The sequence below is a fragment of the Phyllobates terribilis genome, unplaced genomic scaffold (genome assembly GCF_046119375.1).
Source record: "Phyllobates terribilis strain yellow unplaced genomic scaffold, ASM4611937v1 Scaffold_5__5_contigs__length_657084704, whole genome shotgun sequence".
NCBI classification, from domain to species: Eukaryota; Metazoa; Chordata; class Amphibia; order Anura; family Dendrobatidae; genus Phyllobates; species Phyllobates terribilis.
Genome location: NW_027362765.1, coordinates 141,275,477 through 141,296,897, shown reverse-complemented (window position 1 = coordinate 141,296,897; position 21,421 = coordinate 141,275,477). Strand labels below are relative to the sequence as shown.

The window sequence follows — 21,421 nt, the reverse complement described above, 5'->3', positions numbered from 1 at the left end:
GATAGATATCACAAAGTGGCTCTCAACCAAGATGGTAATGGGGTAACCACCAGCATGGCCCATCAGTCCAGTAAGAAAGCCCAACACTTGTCGCTGCAACCATGCAGCTTCATCAGGGAAGGTGTGGGCGAATGTAAATATAGGGATATGTATATACAGTTGTGCTCAAAAGTTTACATACCCCAGCAGAATTTTTCCTTTCTTGGCCTTGTTTCAGAGAATATGAATGATAACAAAAATACTTTTTCTCCACTCATGGTTATTGGTTGGGTGAAGCCATTTATTGTCAAACTACTGCGTTTTCTCTTTTTAAATCTTAATGACAACCGAAAACATCCAAATGACCCTGATCAAAAGTTCACATACCCTGGTGATTTTGGCCTGATAACATGCACAGAATTTGACACAAATGGGTTTGAATGGCTACTAAAGGTAACATCCTCACCTGTGTCCTGTTTGCTTGTAATCAGTGTGTGTGCATAAAAGCTGAGTGAGCTTCTGGGATCCAGACAGACTCTTGCATCTTTCATCCAGCCACTGACGTTTCTGGATTGTGAGTCACGGGGAAAGCAAAAGAATTGTCAACAGATCTACAGGAAAAGGTAGTTGAACTGTATAACACAGGAAAGGAATACAACAAAAAATCCAAGAAATTGATGATGCCAGTCAGCAGCATTCAAACTGTGATTAACAAATGGAAAATCTGGGGATCTGTAAAAACCAAACCACGGTCAGGTAGACCAACAAAAATTTCAGCCACAACTGCCAGGAAAATTGTTCGGAATGCAAAGAAAAACCCACAAATAACATCAGCTGAAATTCAGGACTCTCTGAAAACTAGCTGTGTGGCTGTTTCAAGATGCACAATAAGGAGGCACTTGAAGAAAAATGGGCTGCATGGTCGAGTCGCCAGTAGAAAGCCATTACTGCACAAATGCCGCAAAGTATCTCACCTACAATACGCCAAACAGCACAGAGACAAGCCTCAAAATTTCTGGAACAAGGTAATTTGGAGTGATGAGACCAAAATTGAACTTTTTGGCCACAACCATAAACATTACATTTGGAGAGAGGTCAACCAGGCCTATGATGAAAGGAACACCATTCCTTCAGTAAAGCGCGGAGGTGGATCGCTGATGTGTGAGCTACAAAGGCACAGGAAACTTGGTAAAAGTTGAAAGAAAGATGAACGCAGCACGTTATCAGCAAAGACTGGAGGCAAATTTGCACTCATCAGCCCGGAAGCTGCGAATGGGACGTACTTGGACGTTCCAACATGACAACGATCCAAAACACAAGGTCAAGTCAACCTGTCATTGGCTACAACAGAACAAAGTGAAGGTTCTGGAGTGGCCATCTCAGTCTCCTGACCTCAATATCACTGAGCCACTCTGGGGAGCTCTCAAGCGCGCAGTTCATGCTAGACAGCCCAGGAATTTACAGGAACTGGGGGCTTTTTGCCAAGAAGAATGGGCAGCTTTACCATCTGAGAAAATGAAGAACCTCACCCACAAGTACCACAAAAGACTTCTAGCTGCCATTGATGTTAGATGGGGCAATACACAGTATTAAGAACTGGGGTATGTGACCTTTTTATCAGGGTCATTTGCATGTTTTTGGCTGTCATTAAAATTTAAAAAGAAAAAACACAGTAGTTTGACAATAAATGGCTTCACTCAACCAATAACCATGAGTGCAGAAAAAGTTTTTTTGTTATCATTAATATTCTCTGAAACAAGGTCAAGAAAGGAAAAGTTCTGCAGGGGTATGTAAACTTTTGAGCACAACTGTATATACAAGTGCAATTCACATAATGAAAATCCGGTGATGTTACATAAATAGGAAGAAGACTCACATGAGGAAAGGTGCCCAGCAAAGAGGAACAACAAATGCAATGGCGGATATAGATTATGTATGGATAAAGCATCATGCCCGGAAACCTTCGGCGCGTGCGCAGTAGAGTCATAATTAATGAGACGCAGTGAATATTCATTCACCTGTGCCTGAAGACAGAAATAGCATAAGCTAAATAACGGAGAGACGGCGTACGTACCTGAACCTGCCCCATAAGATTACGTGCAGTGAATATGCAACAAGGTAGTGCTGATGTCACAGTACTGATGTACGCTTAGCGCAGGTCGGTGCATGCGCGAAGCAGAAATAGCAGATGCACGAGCCCTGTAGTATTAGAACTATCCCGGTGCATATATAGAACAGAAATAAAAGATGCAGAAACTATATACTATATTGCTAAATGTGCCCAGGTATTAAATAAAATTCAGCTGGTTTCATGAAAATATAAAGCAAGACTTAATAAAGCGCAGCTTGTGTAAAATAAAAAAACAAAGTAATGGCTGTTACATTGATGACTGACTAAGCAAAATACAAAGAAACATCCAATTATCTGAACTAGTGCATCACAAAAAGGTCCTTGTGTAAATGAATGTGTTATGTGTATGTACGTATTGTATATATGCTTGTGTGCATGTTTGTACAATGTACAGTGACGCGCAAAAGTGTAACAATGTTTTGAACTTTTGACTCTCAGGCTCCATATCTCACCATCCACTACTGCTTCCAACGTGAGACTACCATCATTATATAGACAATCATCTTGGTTAGCTCATACATAAAGACATTCATCTGGTGTGGTGTAGAAGTTGGGAAAAAAAATGGGAAATGTGCTCTGGAAATGGTGCTCTAGATAACTGTGTTATTTTCTGCAGAGTTAAGGTGAACAGAATTAAGGCGAACAGTGTGGCCAGTGTAGCTCATAAGGGCAGACACTGCAGAGGCCATATTCCATAGGAGGCTTATTTAGGGCACACCATGGACAGATATGTAGAGGGCATTGTCAAAGATCACGCTAAACCCACCATGCTGTTACCTTTTTGTCACTAACAGTCCTCAGCTGCCCCTATCATCAGGACAATTCCACAATTGACTGAAGATTAATAGAGTAGGCTGTGGTTGCTACCACTACTAGGCCAGTTATTGGGGAACTCACAGTAAGCGTATAATATATATACAACCAATTCCAATGCATGGAATATATATATATATACCTTGGTACGGTCACTGGCAACTCCACAATAACCCAAGAAAGATTATTAGCTGCTACAAACAATCGTTTATAGGCCGATTGAATGCCCGTCACAGGTACTGTATGGCTTTCAGGGGTGCGGTTTACCAAACAAAAGGAACAGAACAATTAAATTTTATATTTAATTCAGGAAGATAGGCAGTGTTTACAAAAAAATCTACAAAAGATTTTACAAAGGGGACAAAACAATACAGCATATACAATTATATAAAATAAAAGGATAAACAAAAGAAAATAACTAAACCTGACGTCACGGCAATGGCGCAGATTTATTGAGGGAAGCGCTCCTATGGAAAACGTTTGAAAACGTGGATCAATCCTACATGGCGATGCATCTTCCTGGTATTGAACACAGATCATACTTTGCCTTGTCTTTTTATTAGCTTCTAAGTTACACCCACACACCTCCCCTTGATAACCTCATGTGGGCCGGGTTGTGGGATGTTCTCAGCCCTTCAAGATTTTCTGAAATTCCCAACTTCCAGGATATCTCTACCCCTGGAAGTCACAGGCAGCAGATATTACCATCATCTTTCCTGTTACGATTTTATAAGATGACAGGTGTATAGGGATGGGAGGACCCGTGGATGTTTGGAACCATTGGGTTCGGCCGAACTTTATAAAAAAGTTTGGTTCGGGTACCAGAAAGGTATGCAAACTCGATGCCGAACCCGGGCCCCATTCAAATAAAAGGAGGGGCTAGAACAACCGGCAGTTCCCACGCTGTCATATGTGTTACAGTGCGGGAAACACAGGCTCTGATAGGCCAAATATCCATGGGCCTTCCTAGCCTGAGATTACCAGCCCCCAGCTTTTAGCTAGGCTGGTTATCAAAAATGGGGGGAACTTATGCCATTTTTAAAAATTATTTATCCAAATAATTTAAAAAAACTGCGTAGGGACCCCTCTATTTTTGATAACCAGCCAAGATAAAGCTGACAACTGAGGGCTGCAGCCCACAGCTGTCGGCTTTACCTGCGCTTGTTATCAAAAATAGAGGAGACCCCAAGTCTTTTTTTTGTTTTTATTTTTTTTTTTTTTTACATACTGCACCGGCCAATCACAGCCATGCCAATACTTGAGCCAGAAGTGCCCACACTGGAAAAGCTTGTTGATTGGCCGCACTGCAGCCTTTCAACAAGCTTTGCTTGGCTGCCGAACCTGAACAGTAACACGGACTTCCAGGAGAAGTCCGTGTTTGGGTTTGCCCATCAGTACAGGTGTTGCCTCATCTATCAGGTTATTATTCTATTGGAGAGATTCTGGTCATTGCCCAGCGATGTGTAATCATGCTTTACATTTTCCACTCCATCACGTTTCCAAAAATATGACTTTCCTATATATTAGATCAACGCAGTTCATACAAACCTCCCTTCTTAATTTATAATAAGCTGAAAAGGACCACAGATCTTTACATTTCTCCTAAGTCTTATCTCGGTCTTATATCTGCTTCTCCACATCCTGGTGCATGGCCTCACATCTGTTAGCCATTAGGAGTTTCCTTAATTACCTGATTCCAAAGGAGGGGATCAGCTGCACAGAGTGACATGTGGAGGTGCTTGTAGAGTATAAGCTCTTTCTCTCTTATCTGCAAGGATTTGAATTTTCGCTATGACAGGCATTAAAATAATACTCTTATTTTTAAATGCACCGTGTTGGGATACGCTGCAGAAGACCGGAGAAGAGGGAAATCTGCAGAGACTGTGGCTGTGAAAAGTCATCATGGCTTCTGAACAAGATGGAGATGATAAGAAAGAGAACTACTCAGAGAATATGCCACCTATAAGGTTCCTGGATGTAAATGTTTATTTGTAATACTCCCTGCGTGTCATCAGTACTATAATTTCCTGTATGGTCCGCTGGAAACAACAACTCCCAGTATCTCCTTACCATTGTTAAGGACATAATGGGTGTTGTAGGTTCATAAGATACAAATGTATATAGGGCTGACATGACATTACAATTGATTGCTGCATGGGCTTGGTTCTTGTAGTTAAGTACTTCTGGTGTTAGAACCTTGCTGTTAGGTTTTTTTTCCTTTGCTGGTCACATGACCTTGTTGGCCTATTTAATCCTGCTCCGCCCTTCTGGCTTTGCTGGACTTCATTGTATATCTACTTTCTAGCTAGCCTGTGCTCTGTATCTAGCTCTGTTAGTTTGCTTGGTCTACGGACCTCTATGTTCTATCTATTTTGCTTGTTCGTCTGTCTGCTACTATTTCTGTTAGGAGGTGTCCCATATTCCTCCCAGTCCTTAGTACTTGTAGGGATTCCCTCCTCACATCTATAGGTCTCCGTACAGACTAGATTAGGACTTTAGCAGGTCTGATCGCAGGATCAGGTTCCCTGTTACATCGTAGGGATTCAGCTGAGTCTTATAGTAGGGACAGATCTCCTCTCTTTCCTTAGCTTTGGTAGCAGAACATAACAGTAAGTCCAGCCTGCAAATTCTCTAAGGAAAGATTTTTTTTTTTTTTTTTTTTTTTTTTGTTCCATCATGGTGTCGGTTCAGGATTTGGCTAAACACCTGCAGGGACTCTCTCTGGAAGTGGCCGAGCTCCGTCAGCACGTGAGTAACTGTCCTGGAGCATATTTATTGGAGCCTAAGGTATGTTTGCCGGATTTATTTTTTGGTGAACATCGAGAATTTTCTTCATTTAAAAATGCTTGCTTATTGTATTTTCGTTTGAGACCCAAGTCCTCTGGGGATGAATCCCAGCGCGTAGGGTTCATAATGTCACTTTTGCGCAAAGAGCCTCAGGAGTGGGCCTTTTCTTTGCAACCTAGTGATACATGCTTCAGATCAGTGGATAGTTTTTTTTCTGCTTTAGGACTATTATATGATGATCCTGACCGTGTGGCATCAGCTGAGACTGAGTTGAGACGTTTAAAACAAGGATCAGGTAATGTCGAAAAATATTGTACTCATTTCCGTCGATGGTCTACTCAAACAGGGTGGAACGATTCTGCTCTGAAAAGTCTATTTCTTGCTGGGCTCAGTGAAAGGGTTAAAGACCTGCTAATTGCTTATCCTACACCTGAGGATTTGCAACAGGCTATGCAATTAGCTATACGGGTGGATAGAAGACTGCGTGCTAGGGTTAATGAGAGCAAATCCTCTGCTATGTCAGTTTCTGGTTATGATAATGTGTGTACTAACAGTGGTGAACCGATGGAGATTGGATCGGTGGCACCTCGCTCTCAAGAAAAAGACCGTCGTTTTTCAGAAGGCTTGTGTTTCTATTGCGGAAAATCTGGTCATTTGATTAAAGGCTGTGAGCTTCGTATGAAGAAAGAAAAAAAAATGGTCAGTCACGCCCGTATTGCCTGTTTAAATTCCAAGGGTATATTTTTAGCTGCTTCCACGATTGCTCAGGAAAAATTAATGGAATTTCGGGTGTTTGTTGATTGCGGGTCTACACTGAATGTAATTGATGGGGGATTCGTGGAAAAACTCAATTTAAAACCCGAACCTTTATCATCCCCCATTGCTGTGGTTTCTGTGGATGGTTCCCCTTTGAAGAATATTACTCTCAAGGTCAGTGAATTTCCTCTCACTATTAATGGTGTTCACCATGAGAAATTGGATTTGGTAGTGTTGAATAACTTGCCTTCTCCAGTAATATTGGGTTTGCCCTGGTTAAAATTTCACAATCCTGTACTGGATTGGTCTACCAGTGAAATTAAATCCTGGAGCCATAAATGTTATGACAAGTGTTGTAACGGGCGTATTGCAGCTTTGGATAGGGGAGAATTGCCTGTTCCTATTCAGGATTTTTGGAGAGTTTTTTCTGAGAAGGAATCGCAGGTTTTGCCTCCCCATAGAGACTATGATTGTTCTATTGAATTTGTCCCTGGAGCGACTCTTCCTAAAAGTCGTTTATTTAACCTTACCATTCCTGAGAGGAAGGCTTTGGAGGAATACATACAGACAAGTTTGGCCGCCGGTCACATTAGGCCCTCTAAGTCTCCTGTGGCGGTTGGATTTTTTTTTGTAAAAAAAAAGGACGGCGGTTTACGTCCTTGTCTGGATTTTCGTGAGATTAACAAAATTACGGTACGCAATCCTTACCCACTGCCATTGATTCCTGATCTGTTTAACCAGTTATTGGGGGCCAAGTGGTTCTCTAAAATTGACCTTAAGGGGGCATACAATCTGTTGCGCATGAAGGAGGGTGATGAATGGAAGACTGCTTTTAACACTCCTGTGGGTCATTTTGAGAATCTGGTTATGCCTTTTGGTCTTACTAATGCTCCTGCATTTTTTCAGAATCTGATTAATGACATCCTTAGACCTTTGATCGGTAAAAATGTGGTTGTGTATTTGGATGACATTTTGATTTATTCGCCGGATCTGGAGTCTCATTGGCGGAGCGTACGTGAGGTATTACAGTTATTAATGGACAATTCGCTTTTTGCTAAGCTGGAGAAATGTGAGTTCGCTGTACAGAGAATTAGTTTTTTGGGCTACATTATCTCCAGCGAAGGTTTTGAGATGGATCCGGTTAAGGTTCAGGCTGTGCAGGAATGGCCTAGGCCTATTGGTTTGAAATCGATACAGAGGTTTTTGGGTTTCACCAATTACTACAGAAAATTCATAAAAAATTTTTCTAGTATTGTCAAACCTCTGACTGATCTCACCAGGAAAGGTGCTGATGCGGTTCAGTGGTCTTCTGAGGCCATTGAAGCTTTTGTGTATCTCAAGGAGAGGTTCACCTCTGCTCCCATCCTTATGCAGCCTGATGTTACTAGGCCGTTTTTGGTTGAGGTTGATGCTTCCTCTGTGGGGGTTGGCGCAGTATTGTCTCAGGATAACGGGGATGGATTACATCCCTGTGCCTTTTTTTCAAAAAAATTTTCGGAGACTGAACTGAATTACGATATTGGTAATCGGGAATTATTGGCTATTAAACTCGCATTTGAACACTGGCGCCACTTCTTGGAAGGTGCGGAATTTCCCGTTCAGGTTCTTACGGATCATAAAAATCTGATATATCTTGATGCTGCCAAGCGCCTGAATGCCCGTCAGGCTAGGTGGGCACTGTTTTTCTCGCGGTTTAATTTCTCCGTTACTTACATCCCTGGTACTAAGAATGTTAAGGCGGATGCCTTGTCTCGCAGTTTTTCTCCCATAGTCGGTGCTGAGAAAGAGGAAAACATTTTACAAGAAGGTGTTGTGATAGCTGCTTTAGACTCCGTTTTGGAAGATGAGATTCTTAAAGCTCAGGAGAATGCCCCATCTAACACTCCTCATGGGAGGTTGTTTGTGCCTGGGACCTTTAGGAGAGATTTGTTTGTTGAGTGTCACGAATCTCGGTTGACAGGTCATCCCGGAATCTCTGAGACCAAGAGACTGGTGGGTCGCAGTTTTTGGTGGCCTGGATGGCAGAAGGAAGTCATTAAGTGGGTGCGCCAATGTACTATATGTGCTAGATCTAAGTCCTCACATACTCCTGCTGCGGGGTTGCTTTGTCCTTTGGAGGTCCCCAGTGCTCCTTGGACACATTTGGCTATGGACTTTATAACTGACCTTCCCTCCTCTGAGGGTTTTACTGTCATCTGGGTGGTCGTGGACCGTTTTAGCAAGATGTGTCACTTGGTTCCCTTCGTCAAACTGCCCTGCGCTAAAACTCTCGCTAAGGCCTTTGTCAAGGAAATTGTCAGACTTCATGGCGTTCCTACTGACATTGTTTCTGATAGGGGTCCTCAGTTCGTGGCTCGTTTTTGGCGTGCCTTTTGTGACAGGTTGGGAATTCATTTGTCGTTTTCGTCCGGATATCATCCTGAATCTAATGGCCAGACAGAAAGGAAAATCCAGGATGTTGAGCAGTTCTTGCGTTGTTTTGTGGCAGACAATCAAGAGGGGTGGTCTGAGTTTCTGCCACTTGCCGAATTTGCTCTGAACAATCATACATCTTCTTCTGCTGGTTGTTCGCCTTTTTTTTGTTGTTCTGGGAGACATCCGTCGTTTGGGTCGTTCTCCAAGTTGGGATCTGCCGTGCCTGAGGAGGAGAATTTTTCCGGTGATTTGGAAAGAGTTTGGACGGATGTGCGTGGTAATCTTCAGGAGGCCAACAGAAAATCTAAAGACTACTTTGATAGGAAACGACAGGAGGTTTTGTTCGCTGTTGGTGACATGGTTTGGTTGTCCTCTAGGAATCTGCGGTTGAGGATTCCTTCTAAGAAATTGGGTCCCAAGTTTGTAGGGCCCTTTAAGGTGCTTCAGGTTGTCAACCAATCTGCTGTTAGGTTGGAGGTTCCTACCTCCTGGAGAATTAATCCGGTCTTTCATGTCTCTCTGTTAAAAAAAGCTGTTGTGTCGGATGGTGACGCCTCTGCCTCTGTTCCTCCGGTGGTGGAGGACGGGGAATATGAAATTTCTCGCATCCTTGAGTCTAGACGGTATAGAGGTAGTTTGCAGTATCTTGTGGCCTGGAAAGGTTTCGGACCCGAGGATAACTCTTGGGTGAGGTCAGATGATGTTTCCGCGTCCAGACTTATCAGAGCGTTTCACAGGAGATTTCCTGATAAGCCTGGTCCTAGGGGATCCGGAGGATCCTCTTAGAAGGGGGGGTACTGTTAGAACCTTGCTGTTAGTTTTTTTTTCCTTTGCTGGTCACATGACCTTGTTGGCCTATTTAATCCTGCTCCGCCCTTCTGGCTTTGCTGGACTTCATTGTATATCTACTTTCTAGCTAGCCTGTGCTCTGTATCTAGCTCTGTTAGTTTGCTTGGTCTACGGACCTCTATGTTCTATCTATTTTGTTTGTTCGTCTGTCTGCTACTATTTCTGTTAGGAGGTGTCCCATATTCCTCCCAGTCCTTAGTACTTGTAGGGATTCCCTCCTCACATCTATAGGTCTCCGTACAGACTAGATTAGGACTTTAGCAGGTCTGATCGCAGGATCAGGTTCCCTGTTACATCGTAGGGATTCAGCTGAGTCTTATAGTAGGGACAGATCTCCTCTCTTTCCTTAGCTTTGGTAGCAGAACATAACATCTGGTGCTTCTGGTGATGTATTCATGTACTGATGGTGATTCTGGTGATGTATTCATGTACTGATGGTGCTTCTGGTGACATATTCATGTATCAAGGGTGGTTCTGGTGACTTATTTATTTACTGATGATGATTCTGGTGCCGTATTCATGTACTATTGATGTCTCTGGTGTTCTATTTATGTACTGATGATGATTTTAGTTTCATATTCATGCACTACATAAATACACAACCAGAGCCATCAGTAGTACATGAATACAGCACCAGAAAAACCATCATTACATGAATATGTCACCAGAACTACCATTACTACATGAATACTTCACCAAAACCACTATCAGAACAGGATTACATCACTATAACTCCCATCAGTACATGAATACACCACTAGAACCACCATCAGTGTTTGAATACTTCAACAGAACCACTATAAGAACATGAATACATCACCAGAACCACTATCAATACATGAATGCGGCACCAGAATTACCATCAGTTTTTGTTGCAAGCTATATTTGTCGCATGACGGACACAAACACCATCAGATGTATCACTATTTCTATATTGGGGTCTGTTTAGTTTCCATTAGGGTATCCGCCAAGTGCTGAACACCTTAATTGAAACCAAATGATCCCATTATAGTTAAGCAGTATTAGTTTCCATGACTATCCTTAGGTGTGACATTAAAAATATAGGATGTCAGGGATGAATATCACTATTAGTCATTAGTGCTGTGTAAGTGGTCCACAAACAATGAGTGATTCTATATGTAACTGTTAAATTGCACTCCCGCTAAATCATCACCCCTAAAGTACACCACTTTTTTTACTTTTACATGTAATTTTTGGTGAAAAAAGTAAAAGCTGTAGTGGAAGTGGTCATCAGAGCTTGATAGCTGCCCCATCTGCGGGGTGTGTGTGCCTTGCTTTCTTTGAGGTGTGGGGGGGGGTGGTGCCATTGGCCTCATGTGCCTAGAGCACCAAAGTACTTTGTCTCAGCCCTGATTATGATAAACATATGTTTCAGGAAAATTGCCCGTTCCTGATAATTGCTCACTATAAACACGCCTTAACTCTTAAAGGGTAACTATCATTTTAATTTTTAATTTAATAGATCAATAGTACACATGAAAATAAACAATTTTGTAATATTTCTTATCAGAGAAATGTTCTTCTTTCACCTCCTGGATTGATATTTCACCTCCTGGATTGATATCTTCACTAGAACTCTAATGCTACTTATTGGAAGTAGCAATCCGAAAAGTCAATATCGACCCTTTAATGAGCCTTGCCACATGACAGGATAAAAGACAAACCAGATACTCAATTTGCAGACATTTATTTAATTTCCCAGAGGAGCATTGCAAGGCTTAAAAGTCTCCTCACCTTGACATGTCAGGCTTGACATGTCATTCTCAACAAGGAGAAATGTTATCTCTTGAATCCCGGTCAGACGCCTCTTACCCAGCCAAACCAGATCTCACACTTTGCACGGATGAGGGGCAGTACCCTGAAACACAGTGTCTGCAAATTGAGCATCTGGTTTGGCTTTTATCCTAAGTCATGTGACAAGGCTCATTAAAGGGCTGATATTGACTTTTAGGATTGCTACTTCCAATGGGTGGCATTAGAGTTGTAGTCCTCTTCCTCTTTGAAGAGGCAATTTGCATATTTAATTTCCCAGGGAAACATTGCAAGGCTTAAAAGTCTCTTCACTTTGACATGTCAGACTTGACATTTCACTCTCCGCAAGGAAAAACGTTACCCCTTGGATACCTGTGAATTGAAAATGTTGAGAATGAATCTTCAGTCCAGGAGGAGAAAGAAGCATATTTATCTAACAAGATATATTACAAAGTTTCTTGTTTTCACATGTAGTATTGCTTTATGAAAAAAATATATATAAATGATGGTAACTCTTTATTAAGTATTGTCCCTTTTTTGAGACTGTAACCTTGCTCTCTCTTTCTAATCGGACTGCACTTGACCACTTCAATCAGTGGAAGAGGAAGCAAGTAGACCGGAAGGGGCATGGGCTGATGGTGAAGACGATCAGAGGTGTATGGTAGGTAAGTTTGTTTTTTTAGTTTTAAATCCACCATGAGCCCATTTTGCAAGTAAAGAAAATGTAAAGGACCACTCCTTGCCCTCAAAATGGCCAGTTAATTCACTGATTCAATGATACAATACATTTTTATACAACACCTGGCAAAAATTATGAAATCACTGGGCTCGGAGGATGTTCATTCAGTTGTTTAATGTTGTTGAAAAAAAGCAGATCACAGACATGGCACAAAACTAAAGTCATTTCAAATGGCAACTTTAGGGCTTTAAGAAACACTAAAGGAAATCAAGATTAAAAATGTGGTACTCAGTAAGGGTAATTTTTTCAGACCAAGCAGAGGGAAAAAATTATGGAATCACTCAATTCTGAGGAAAAAATTATGGAATCACCCTGTAAATTTTCATCTCCAAAACGAACACCTGCATCAAATTAGATCTGCTCGTTAGTCTGCATCTGAAAAGGAGTGATCACCTTGGAGAACTGTTGCACCAAGTGGACTGACATGATTCATGGCTCCAACACGAGAGATGTCAATTGAAACAAAGGAGAGGATTATCAAACTCTTAAAAGTAGGTAAATCATCACGCAATGTTGCAAAAGATGTTGGTTGTTCACAGTCAGCTGTGTCTAAATTCTCGACCAAATACAAACAACATGGGAAGGTTGTTAAAGGCAAACATACTGGTAGACCAAGGAAGACATCAAAGCGTCAAGACGGGAACCTTAAAGCAATATGTCTCCAAAACAGGAAATGCACAACAAAACAAATGAGGAACGAATGGGAGGAAACTGGAGTCAATGTCTGTGACCGAACTGTAAGAAACCGCCTAAAGGAAATGGGATTTACATACAGAAAAGCTAAACATAAGCCATCATTAACACCTAAACAGAAAAAAATCAAGGTTACAATGGGCTAAGGAAAAGCAATCGTGGACTGTGGATGACTGGATGAAAGTCATATTCAGTGATGAATCGCGAATCTGCATTGGGCAAGGTGATGATGCTGGAACTTTTGTTTGGTGCCGTTCCAATGAGATTTATAAAGATGACTGCATGAAGAGAACATGCAAATTTCCACAGTCATTGATGATATGGGGCTGCATGTCAGGTAAAGGCACTGGGGAGATGGCTGTCATTACATGGGCGGCACGGTGGTGCAGTGGTTAGCACTGCAGCCTTGCAGCGCTGGGGTCCTGGGTTCAAATCCCACCAACATCTGCAAGGAGTTTGTATGTTCTCCCCGTGTTTGCATGGGTTTCCTCTGGGTTCTCCAGTTTCCTCCCACACTCCAAAGACATACTGATAGGGAATGTAGATTGTGAGCCCCGATGGGGACAGCGATGATAATATATGTAAAGCGCTGCGGAATATGCTAGTGCTATGTAAAAATAAAGATTAGTATTATTAAATGCCCAAGTTTACATTGATATTTTGGACAGTTTTCTTATCCCATCAATTGAAAGAATGTTTGGGGATGATTACATAATTTCTCAAGATGATAATGCATCCTGCCATAGAGCAAAAACTGTGAAACCATTCCTTGAAAGAAGACACATAAGGTCAATGTCATGGCCTGCAAATAGTCCGGATCTCAATCCAATTGAAAATCTTTGGTGGAAGTTGAAGAAAATGGTCCATGACAAGGCTCCAACCTGCAAAGCTGATCAGAGAAAGTTGGAGCCAGATTAATGAAGAGTATTGTTTGTCACTCATTAAGTCCATGCCTCAGAGACTGCAAGCTGTTATTAAAGCCAGAGGTGGTGCAACAAAATGCTAGTGATGTATTGGAGTGTTCTTTTGTGTGTTTGTTTTTCATGATTCCATAATTTTTTCCTCAGAATTGAGTGATTCCATAATTTTTTCCCTCGGCTTGGTCTGAAAAAAATTACCCTTACTGAGTACCACATTTTTAATCTTGATTTCTTTTAGTGTTAGTTTTCTTAAAGTCCTAAAGTTGCCATTTGAAATGACTTTAGTTTTGTGCCATGTCTGTGATCTACTTTTTTTCAACAACATTAAACAACTGAATGAACATCCTCCGAGCTGATTCCATAATTTTTGCCAGGGGTTGTATATTTATACAGGCTGTGACTATACTTTTTGGCTCAACACCCTCACAAGCTTGTAAGGACAAGGGGTATGAAATCCAAATCTGAACTATCTCTCTAGCTTATTTAACCCTTTCGCCGCCTTGGGTATTTCCGTTTTCATTTTTTGCTCCCCTTCTTCCCAGAGCCATAACTTTTTTTATTGTTTCATCTATATGGCCATCTGAGGGCTTGTTTTTTTTGCAGGACGAGTTGTACTTCTGAATGACACCATTGATTTTACCATATAGTGTACTAGAAAACAGGACAAAAAATTCCAAGTGCGGCGAAATTGTAAAAAAAAGTGCAATTCCACAATTGTTTTTTGTTTTTTACCATGGTTGCTAAATGCTAACAGGTCATTATCAGTTTGTAGACACCAAACAAGTATAGGTTCTTTTTTATTTAAATAGTGAAAAAAAAATTCAAAGCTTGTAAAAAAAAAATGGCGCCGTTTTCCAAGACAAGTAAAGTCTCTATTTTTCGAGATATGGGGCTGAGTGAGGGCTTATTTTTTGTGCACCAAGCTGATGTTTTTACTGGTACCATTTTGGGGTAGATACGATGTTTTGATTGCCTGTTATTGCTTTTTTTTTGCAATGTTGCAGCGACCAAAAAAAACGTAATTCTGGCATTTAAATCTCTTTTTCTCGTTACGCCGTTTACCGATCAAATTAATTATTTTTATATATTGATAGATCAGGCTTTTCTGAATGCAGCGATACCAAATATGTGTATTTTTTTTTTTTATTGTTTTATTTTGAATGGGGCGAAAGGGGGATGATTTGAACTTTTAGATATACAGTGGATACGGAAAGTATTCAGACCCCTTTAAATTTTTCACTCTTTGTTTCATTGCAACCATTTAGTAAATTCTAAAAAGTTCAATTTTTTTTCTCATTAAAGTACACTCTGTAATTTTTGCAAATTTGTTAAAAAAGAAAAACTGAAATATCACATGGTCATAAGTATTCAGACCCTTTGCTCAGACACTCATATTTAAGTCACATACTGTCCATTTCCTTGTGATCCTCCTTGAGATGGTTCTACTCCTTCATTGTAGTCCAGCTGTGTTTAATTAAACTGATAGGACTTGATTTGGAAAGGCACACACCTGTCTATATAAGACCTCACAGCTCACAGTGCATGTCAGACCAAATGAGAATCATGAGCCCAAAAGGAACTGCCCAAGGAGCTCAGAGACAGAATTGTGGCAAGGCACAGATCTGGCCAAGGTTACAAAAGAATTTCTGCATTACCCAAGGTTCCTAAGAGCACAGTAGCTTCCATAATCCTTAAATAGAAGAAGTTTGGGACCACCAGAAGTCTTCCTAGACCTGGCCATCCAGCCAAACTGAGCAATCGTGGGAGAAGAGCCTTGGTGAGAGGTAAAGAAGAACCCCAAGATCACTGTGGCTGAGTTCCAGAGATGCAGTAGGGAGACGGGAGAAAGTTCCACAAAGTCAACTATCACTGCAGCCCTCCACCAGTTGGGCCTTTATGGCAAAGTGGCCCGACGGAAGCATCTCCACAGTGCAAGACATATGAAAGCCCGCATAGAGCTCAAAACCACATGAAGGACTCCCAGACTATGAGAAATAAGATTCTCTGATCTGATGAGACGAAGATAGACCTTTTGGTGATAATTCTAAGCGGTATATGTGGAGAAAACCAAGCACTGCTCATCACCTGCCCAATACAATTCCAACAGTGAAACATGGTAGTGGCAGCATCATGCTATGGGGGTGTTTTTCAGCTGCAGGGACAGGACAACTGGTTGCAATTGAAGCAGGGCAGGCTCCTGTTTTTTTTGGGCCCTAGGCGAAAGAGTCTCAGTGGGCGCCTTTAACACATACCACGATTCATGATGCACAGATACCACAGAGAAATATATATATAGTACAAGGCCAAAGATTTCACTTCTTACATTACATAACCGATATCTATTGTAAATTCCACAATAGCTCAGAAACCGGCGAATCGCTCCATACAGAATACTGGCCCCCATAAAATGCTCCATACAGGATACTGGTCCCCTTATAACGCTCCATACAGGATACTGGCCCCATATAATGCTCCATACAGAATACTGGCCCCCATAAAATGCTCCATACAGGATACTGGCCCCCATATAATGCTCCATACAGGATATTGGCCCCCTTATAACACTCCATACAAGATACTGGCCCCCATATAATGCTCCATACAGAATACTGGCCCCATATAACGCTCCATGCAGGCTGTTCCCCCCACATAATGCCTCATGCAGGCTGTTCCCCCATGTAATGCCCCACACAGGCTGTTCCCCCCTTATAATGTCCCAAGCAGGCTGTTCCCCCCCTTATAATGCCCCATGCAGGATGTCACCCCCCCTTATAATGCCCCATGCAGGATGTCACACCCCCCTCCCTTATAATGTCCCATGCAGGGTGTCACACCCCCCTCCCTTATAATGCCCCATGCAGGATGTCACACCCCCCTCCCTTATAATGCCCTATGAAGGATGTCACCCCCCTCCCTTATAATGCCCCATGCAGGATGTCCCCCCCCCCCCCCCCTTATAATGCCCCATGCCTCCATACATTAAAAAAAAATCAAATACTCACCTCACTTCTCACCTGCTGCCGCTGCTCTGGACTCCAGCATCGCCGGCGTCTTCCCGCTCTGCGCTGTGACGGCTCAGGAGAGAGCGCGGTGGAAAGACGTCACCGCGCCCTCTGACCTGAGACGTCACAGTCAGAGGACGCGGAAGAGACCGGAGCTGCAGCGGAGGCACGGGGAGAGGTAAGAATAGTGCCGACGGATGCCGGGGCCCTGAGCAAGCGGGAGGGAGTGGGCTCTGACACTACTCTCCTCCGCTCACAGGTCCAATAGCACGGCGGGGTGCCCGACGGCGATTGGGCCCCCCCACCTGCTCAGATCCCCGGCACCTGCTCGGGTGCGCCGGGTGCTGACGCTGGCCCTGAATTGAAACATGAATGCGGCCAAGTACAGAGATATCCTGGATGAAAACCTCTTCCAGAGTGCTCTGGACCTCAGACTTGGCCGAAGGTTCACGTTCCAACAAGACAATGACCCTAAGCACACAGCTAAAATAACAAAGGAGTGGCTTCAGAACAACTCTGTGACCATTATTGACGGGCCCAGTCAGAGCCCTGATCTAAACCCAATTGAGCATCTCTGGAGAGACCTGAAAATGGTTGTCCACCAACGTTCACCATCCAACCTGATGGAACTAGAGAGGATCTGCCAGGAAGAATGGCAGAGGATCCCCAAATCCAGGTGTGAAAAACTTGTTGCATCATTCCCAAGAAGACTCATGACTGTACTAGCTCAAAAGGGTGCTTCTACTCAATACTGAGCAAAGGGTCTGAATACTTATGACCATGGGATATTTCAGTTTTTCTTTTTTAATAAATTTGCAAAAAATTTCTACATTTCTGTTTTTTTTTAGTCAAGATGGGGCGCAGAGTGTACTTTAATGAGAAAAAAATGAACTTTTTAGAATTTACCAAATGGCTGCAATGAAACAAAGAGTGAAAAATTTAAAGGGGTCTGAATACTTTCTGTACCCACTGTATATATATATATATATATATATATATATATATATATATATATATATATATATATATATATATATATATATATATATATATATTTATATTTTTCAAAACATTTTTTTATAGTGTTCACATGCTTCAGTAGTCTCCATAGGAGGCTTAAAGCTGCGATCTTCTGATCCCTTGTGCTACACATAGCAAGGCTCCAGCCCTGCTATGTGTAACAAAAATGCTCATCTGCATATACCGGCCACTAGACAGCACTCATAGCAGATTGGCTATGACAACCACAGGGGTCTCCTGCAGACCCCGGGTTGTCATGCCAATCCATTAGAGCCCCACGATCATGTGATGGGTGGAGCTAGTGACACGCCTCCAGTGCAGGCCTGTAAGAGAGTGACAGCGGCATTTAACATATTAACAGCCACGGGTGGATTGTGATTCTATACTTCATAGGTCGTAAAGGGGTTAACACTGGTGACGATATTCTGATCTGGTTGTATGAATATGGATAGTGACAACCATATCGAAGAGTCAGAAATGTGCTGTATACAGTTGTCACTTCCTTTCCATTTATTCTTGCTCTTCTTTTAGGTTGCATTACACCGAATGGGAGCAGTGAGTTTCTCTCAAGGATAAAGAGAATATATAACGTGTCTCCATCATGAGCTGTTTAGCATTGCATCCTCCTATGACTTGGCTCAGATTTACATACTCTCATTCCTATGCCAAAAGGGAAATATGAATGATTGTTGGAGTAGGACAAACATGACACGTCTTAATGATCTGCTTTGTACTGATGACTTGTGTATGAGAAACTTCACAAAACAGTGTCACTGACACAGGGCCGGCCTTAGGGTATATGGCGCCCTGTGCGAAATCCCTCTTGGCGCCCCCCCCCAAAGAAAAAAAATTAAACTCATGTAGGTGAAAACAACAAGTGCATTTTTTATTAATCAAATGATCAAGTAATAACAAGCAACAAAAGTTGAAAAGTTTTAAAGCCGCCACCACGATAAGGTAGACTCTTCTGGCAGGGCCCTACTCTAACCTATTAAAATTTTCTTAAAATATCCAATACTCTTTTTAGATATATTTTTATTTAGTTTTCTTTAAGGGAATGTGTCATATACATTTTTTTTTAAAAATGACCAATAATACCACATACAGGGAATACTGCCACACCATGACCAGACCACATATTACCACAACATAGTGACCGAATAATACCACACAGAAGGGGGAAAAACTGCCACACCATGACCAGACCACATATTACCACCACATTACTAATATTACCACCACATTACTAATATTACCATAAGTGTCATTATGCACGGGAGCTCTATACATGGTATGTATAATGTAAGTGTCCAGGTAATCTAGTGATCACCAGTGACATTATACACAGGAGCTCTGTATATAGTGTCAGTGTACAGGTAATACAGTGATCATCAGTGACATTATACACAGGAGCTCTGTATATAGTGTCAGTGTACAGGTAATACAGTGATCACCAGTGACATTATACACAGGAGCCCGGTACATAGTATATAGTGTAAGTGTACATGTAATACACTGACTCACTGGTGACGTCTCTAGGTGAAGTCCTTCAGCTACGCTTTTCTCCTTCATCCAGCACAGACCGCCATTACGTCTTCCAGCCAGGACTCGTCTCTGCATAAAATAACACAGTTATCTAGAGCACATTCCCCAACTTCTACATTACGCAGCTGAATACAGACGTGTATCCACCATCAATATATGGTTAGTTATTATACAACCTACCATTCCAAATATAAATTGTAATCCACCACGGTGCCCCCATTAACTGTAAATAGGCACTTAATATATAATTTAATTAGAACCTCTACTCTTTCCGCCAATTTGTTACCAGTTACACTCCTGCATCCGCAACGCCCCCTACTCTATACTTCCTGCTCCCCGCATTCATTATTTACATGCACCCCCTGCCCCAATTCATTATATCATGTCCTGCTCTCCCCACCCCATCATCATTTACTGTCCCCCACCCCACATTCATTATGTGCAGCTCATTATCCCCCTACTCCCAATTCCCCCATGTGCAGCTCATTTTCTCCCAATTCCCCCATGTGCAGCTCTCACCCCCCCATGTGCACATCTCTCATCCCCCTCCCCCACATGTGCCCCTCTCTCATCCCCCTCCCCCACATGTGCACCTCTCTCATCCCACTCCCCCACATGTGCACCTCTCTCATCCCCCTCCCCCACATGTGCACCTCTCTCATCCCCCTCCCCCACATGTGCACCTCTCTCATCCCCCCCATGTGCACATCTCTCATCCCCCTCCCCCACATGTGCACCTCTCTCATCCCCCTCCCCCACATGTGCACCTCTCTCATCCCCCTCCCCCACATGTGCACACCTCTCATCCCCCTCCCCCACATGTGCACCTCTCTCATCCCCCTCCCCCACATGTGCACCTCTCTCATTCCCCTCCCCCACATGTGCACCTCCCATTCCCCCCACTCCTAGTAAATTGTATTTAAAAAAAAAAAAAAACTTGTTATACTTACCCCCATGCGATCCCTGCAGAATCCTCGTCCAAATCGATGACACCAGGTTCTCCTGACTTCCGGTCATGTGACGGTGCCGTCACATGACCGGAAGTCAGAGAAATCATGACAGAGATGTTCCGGCCCCGGCGCTTAGCATGGGGCCGGGGGCCCCATGAGGAGAGAGACACACAAGAGGGGGGCCCCCAAGGGGGCCCCTACCGGCCGGGCCCCATACTGGAGTCAGGGCAGTCATGCCCTGATGGCGGCCCTGCTGGAGGCTGAAGGGGCCCCCTCTCCCTCGGGGCCCCCGTTCAATGAACCGGCTGCACGGGCGGTAGTTCCGCCCCTGTGTGTGAGGAGGAGAGAGTGCAGCGCGCCCGGGTCCCGGCCGGACATTTCAGAGCAGAGAGGGGGCGCCGGCGCCTGAGCACAGAAGAAACGCTGGGCGCTCCCTCTCTGCTCTTCCATAAGAAAAATACCGACGGGGAGGGAGCCAGCGCAGCGCCCCCCTTCACTCTCAAGTTTGAGGCGCCCTGTGCAGTTGCACAGCTGGCACGCCCCAAAGGCCGGCCCTGCACTGACATCTAGGGAGTGTCCTCATGGAATGTGATCTTTGTCCTCTTTCCAACATACTGCTTGTATTAACTCATTTTTTGCCATCAGGACAGAGGCATACCGTGAATCTCCTCGGCTGCCGTGCAATATTTGTATCATTGATAATATTTCCTATGGGTCAGATGAACCTATAAAGCCTACAATGGCATGATGACCTGGTGCCTGCTCCATCTGCACACAATAGAATTGTGTAAATGAGCATATAAAAGCAATAACGTTCATAAGGAGCCTATGTGAAAAGACCAGACAGGCCACAGCCTAAGGCGGCTGACGCAGAGTAGAGTAGGAGAGAATCCTTTTGCTTCTGAGGTGCTTTAGCAAGGAGCAACTCTTTAGTGATCTTTCTGCAAATATGACTAAGTATTACATATGGATTTTGAGTTATCACGATGGGAGTTGTAGTTTCACAACAACCAGGTCATCACAAGTTGCAGGTCACTGACTGTTAACCA

At 43.0% G+C, this 21,421-nt stretch overlaps 1 protein-coding gene across 2 annotated transcripts in view; it reads right to left on the bottom strand.

Moving 5' to 3' along the window:
• The window catches only part of MYL4 (myosin light chain 4), an 87,810-nt gene extending 67,319 nt beyond the window's left edge, over nt 1–20,491 (bottom strand). Inside the window, exons 1-2 of one of the 2 annotated variants that reach the window (XM_073683099.1) lie at nt 20,373–20,491; nt 19,398–19,491 (exon numbers count right to left, since the gene is read on the bottom strand). In XM_073683099.1, coding sequence (XP_073539200.1) covers nt 19,398–19,491; nt 20,373–20,378 — 100 coding nt within the window. In that variant the 5' untranslated portion in view covers nt 20,379–20,491. The remainder of the gene's footprint in view (nt 1–19,397; nt 19,492–20,372) is intronic. The other variant, XM_073683101.1, reaches the window with a different exon arrangement.
• Between the last annotated feature and the right edge of the window lie 930 nt (nt 20,492–21,421).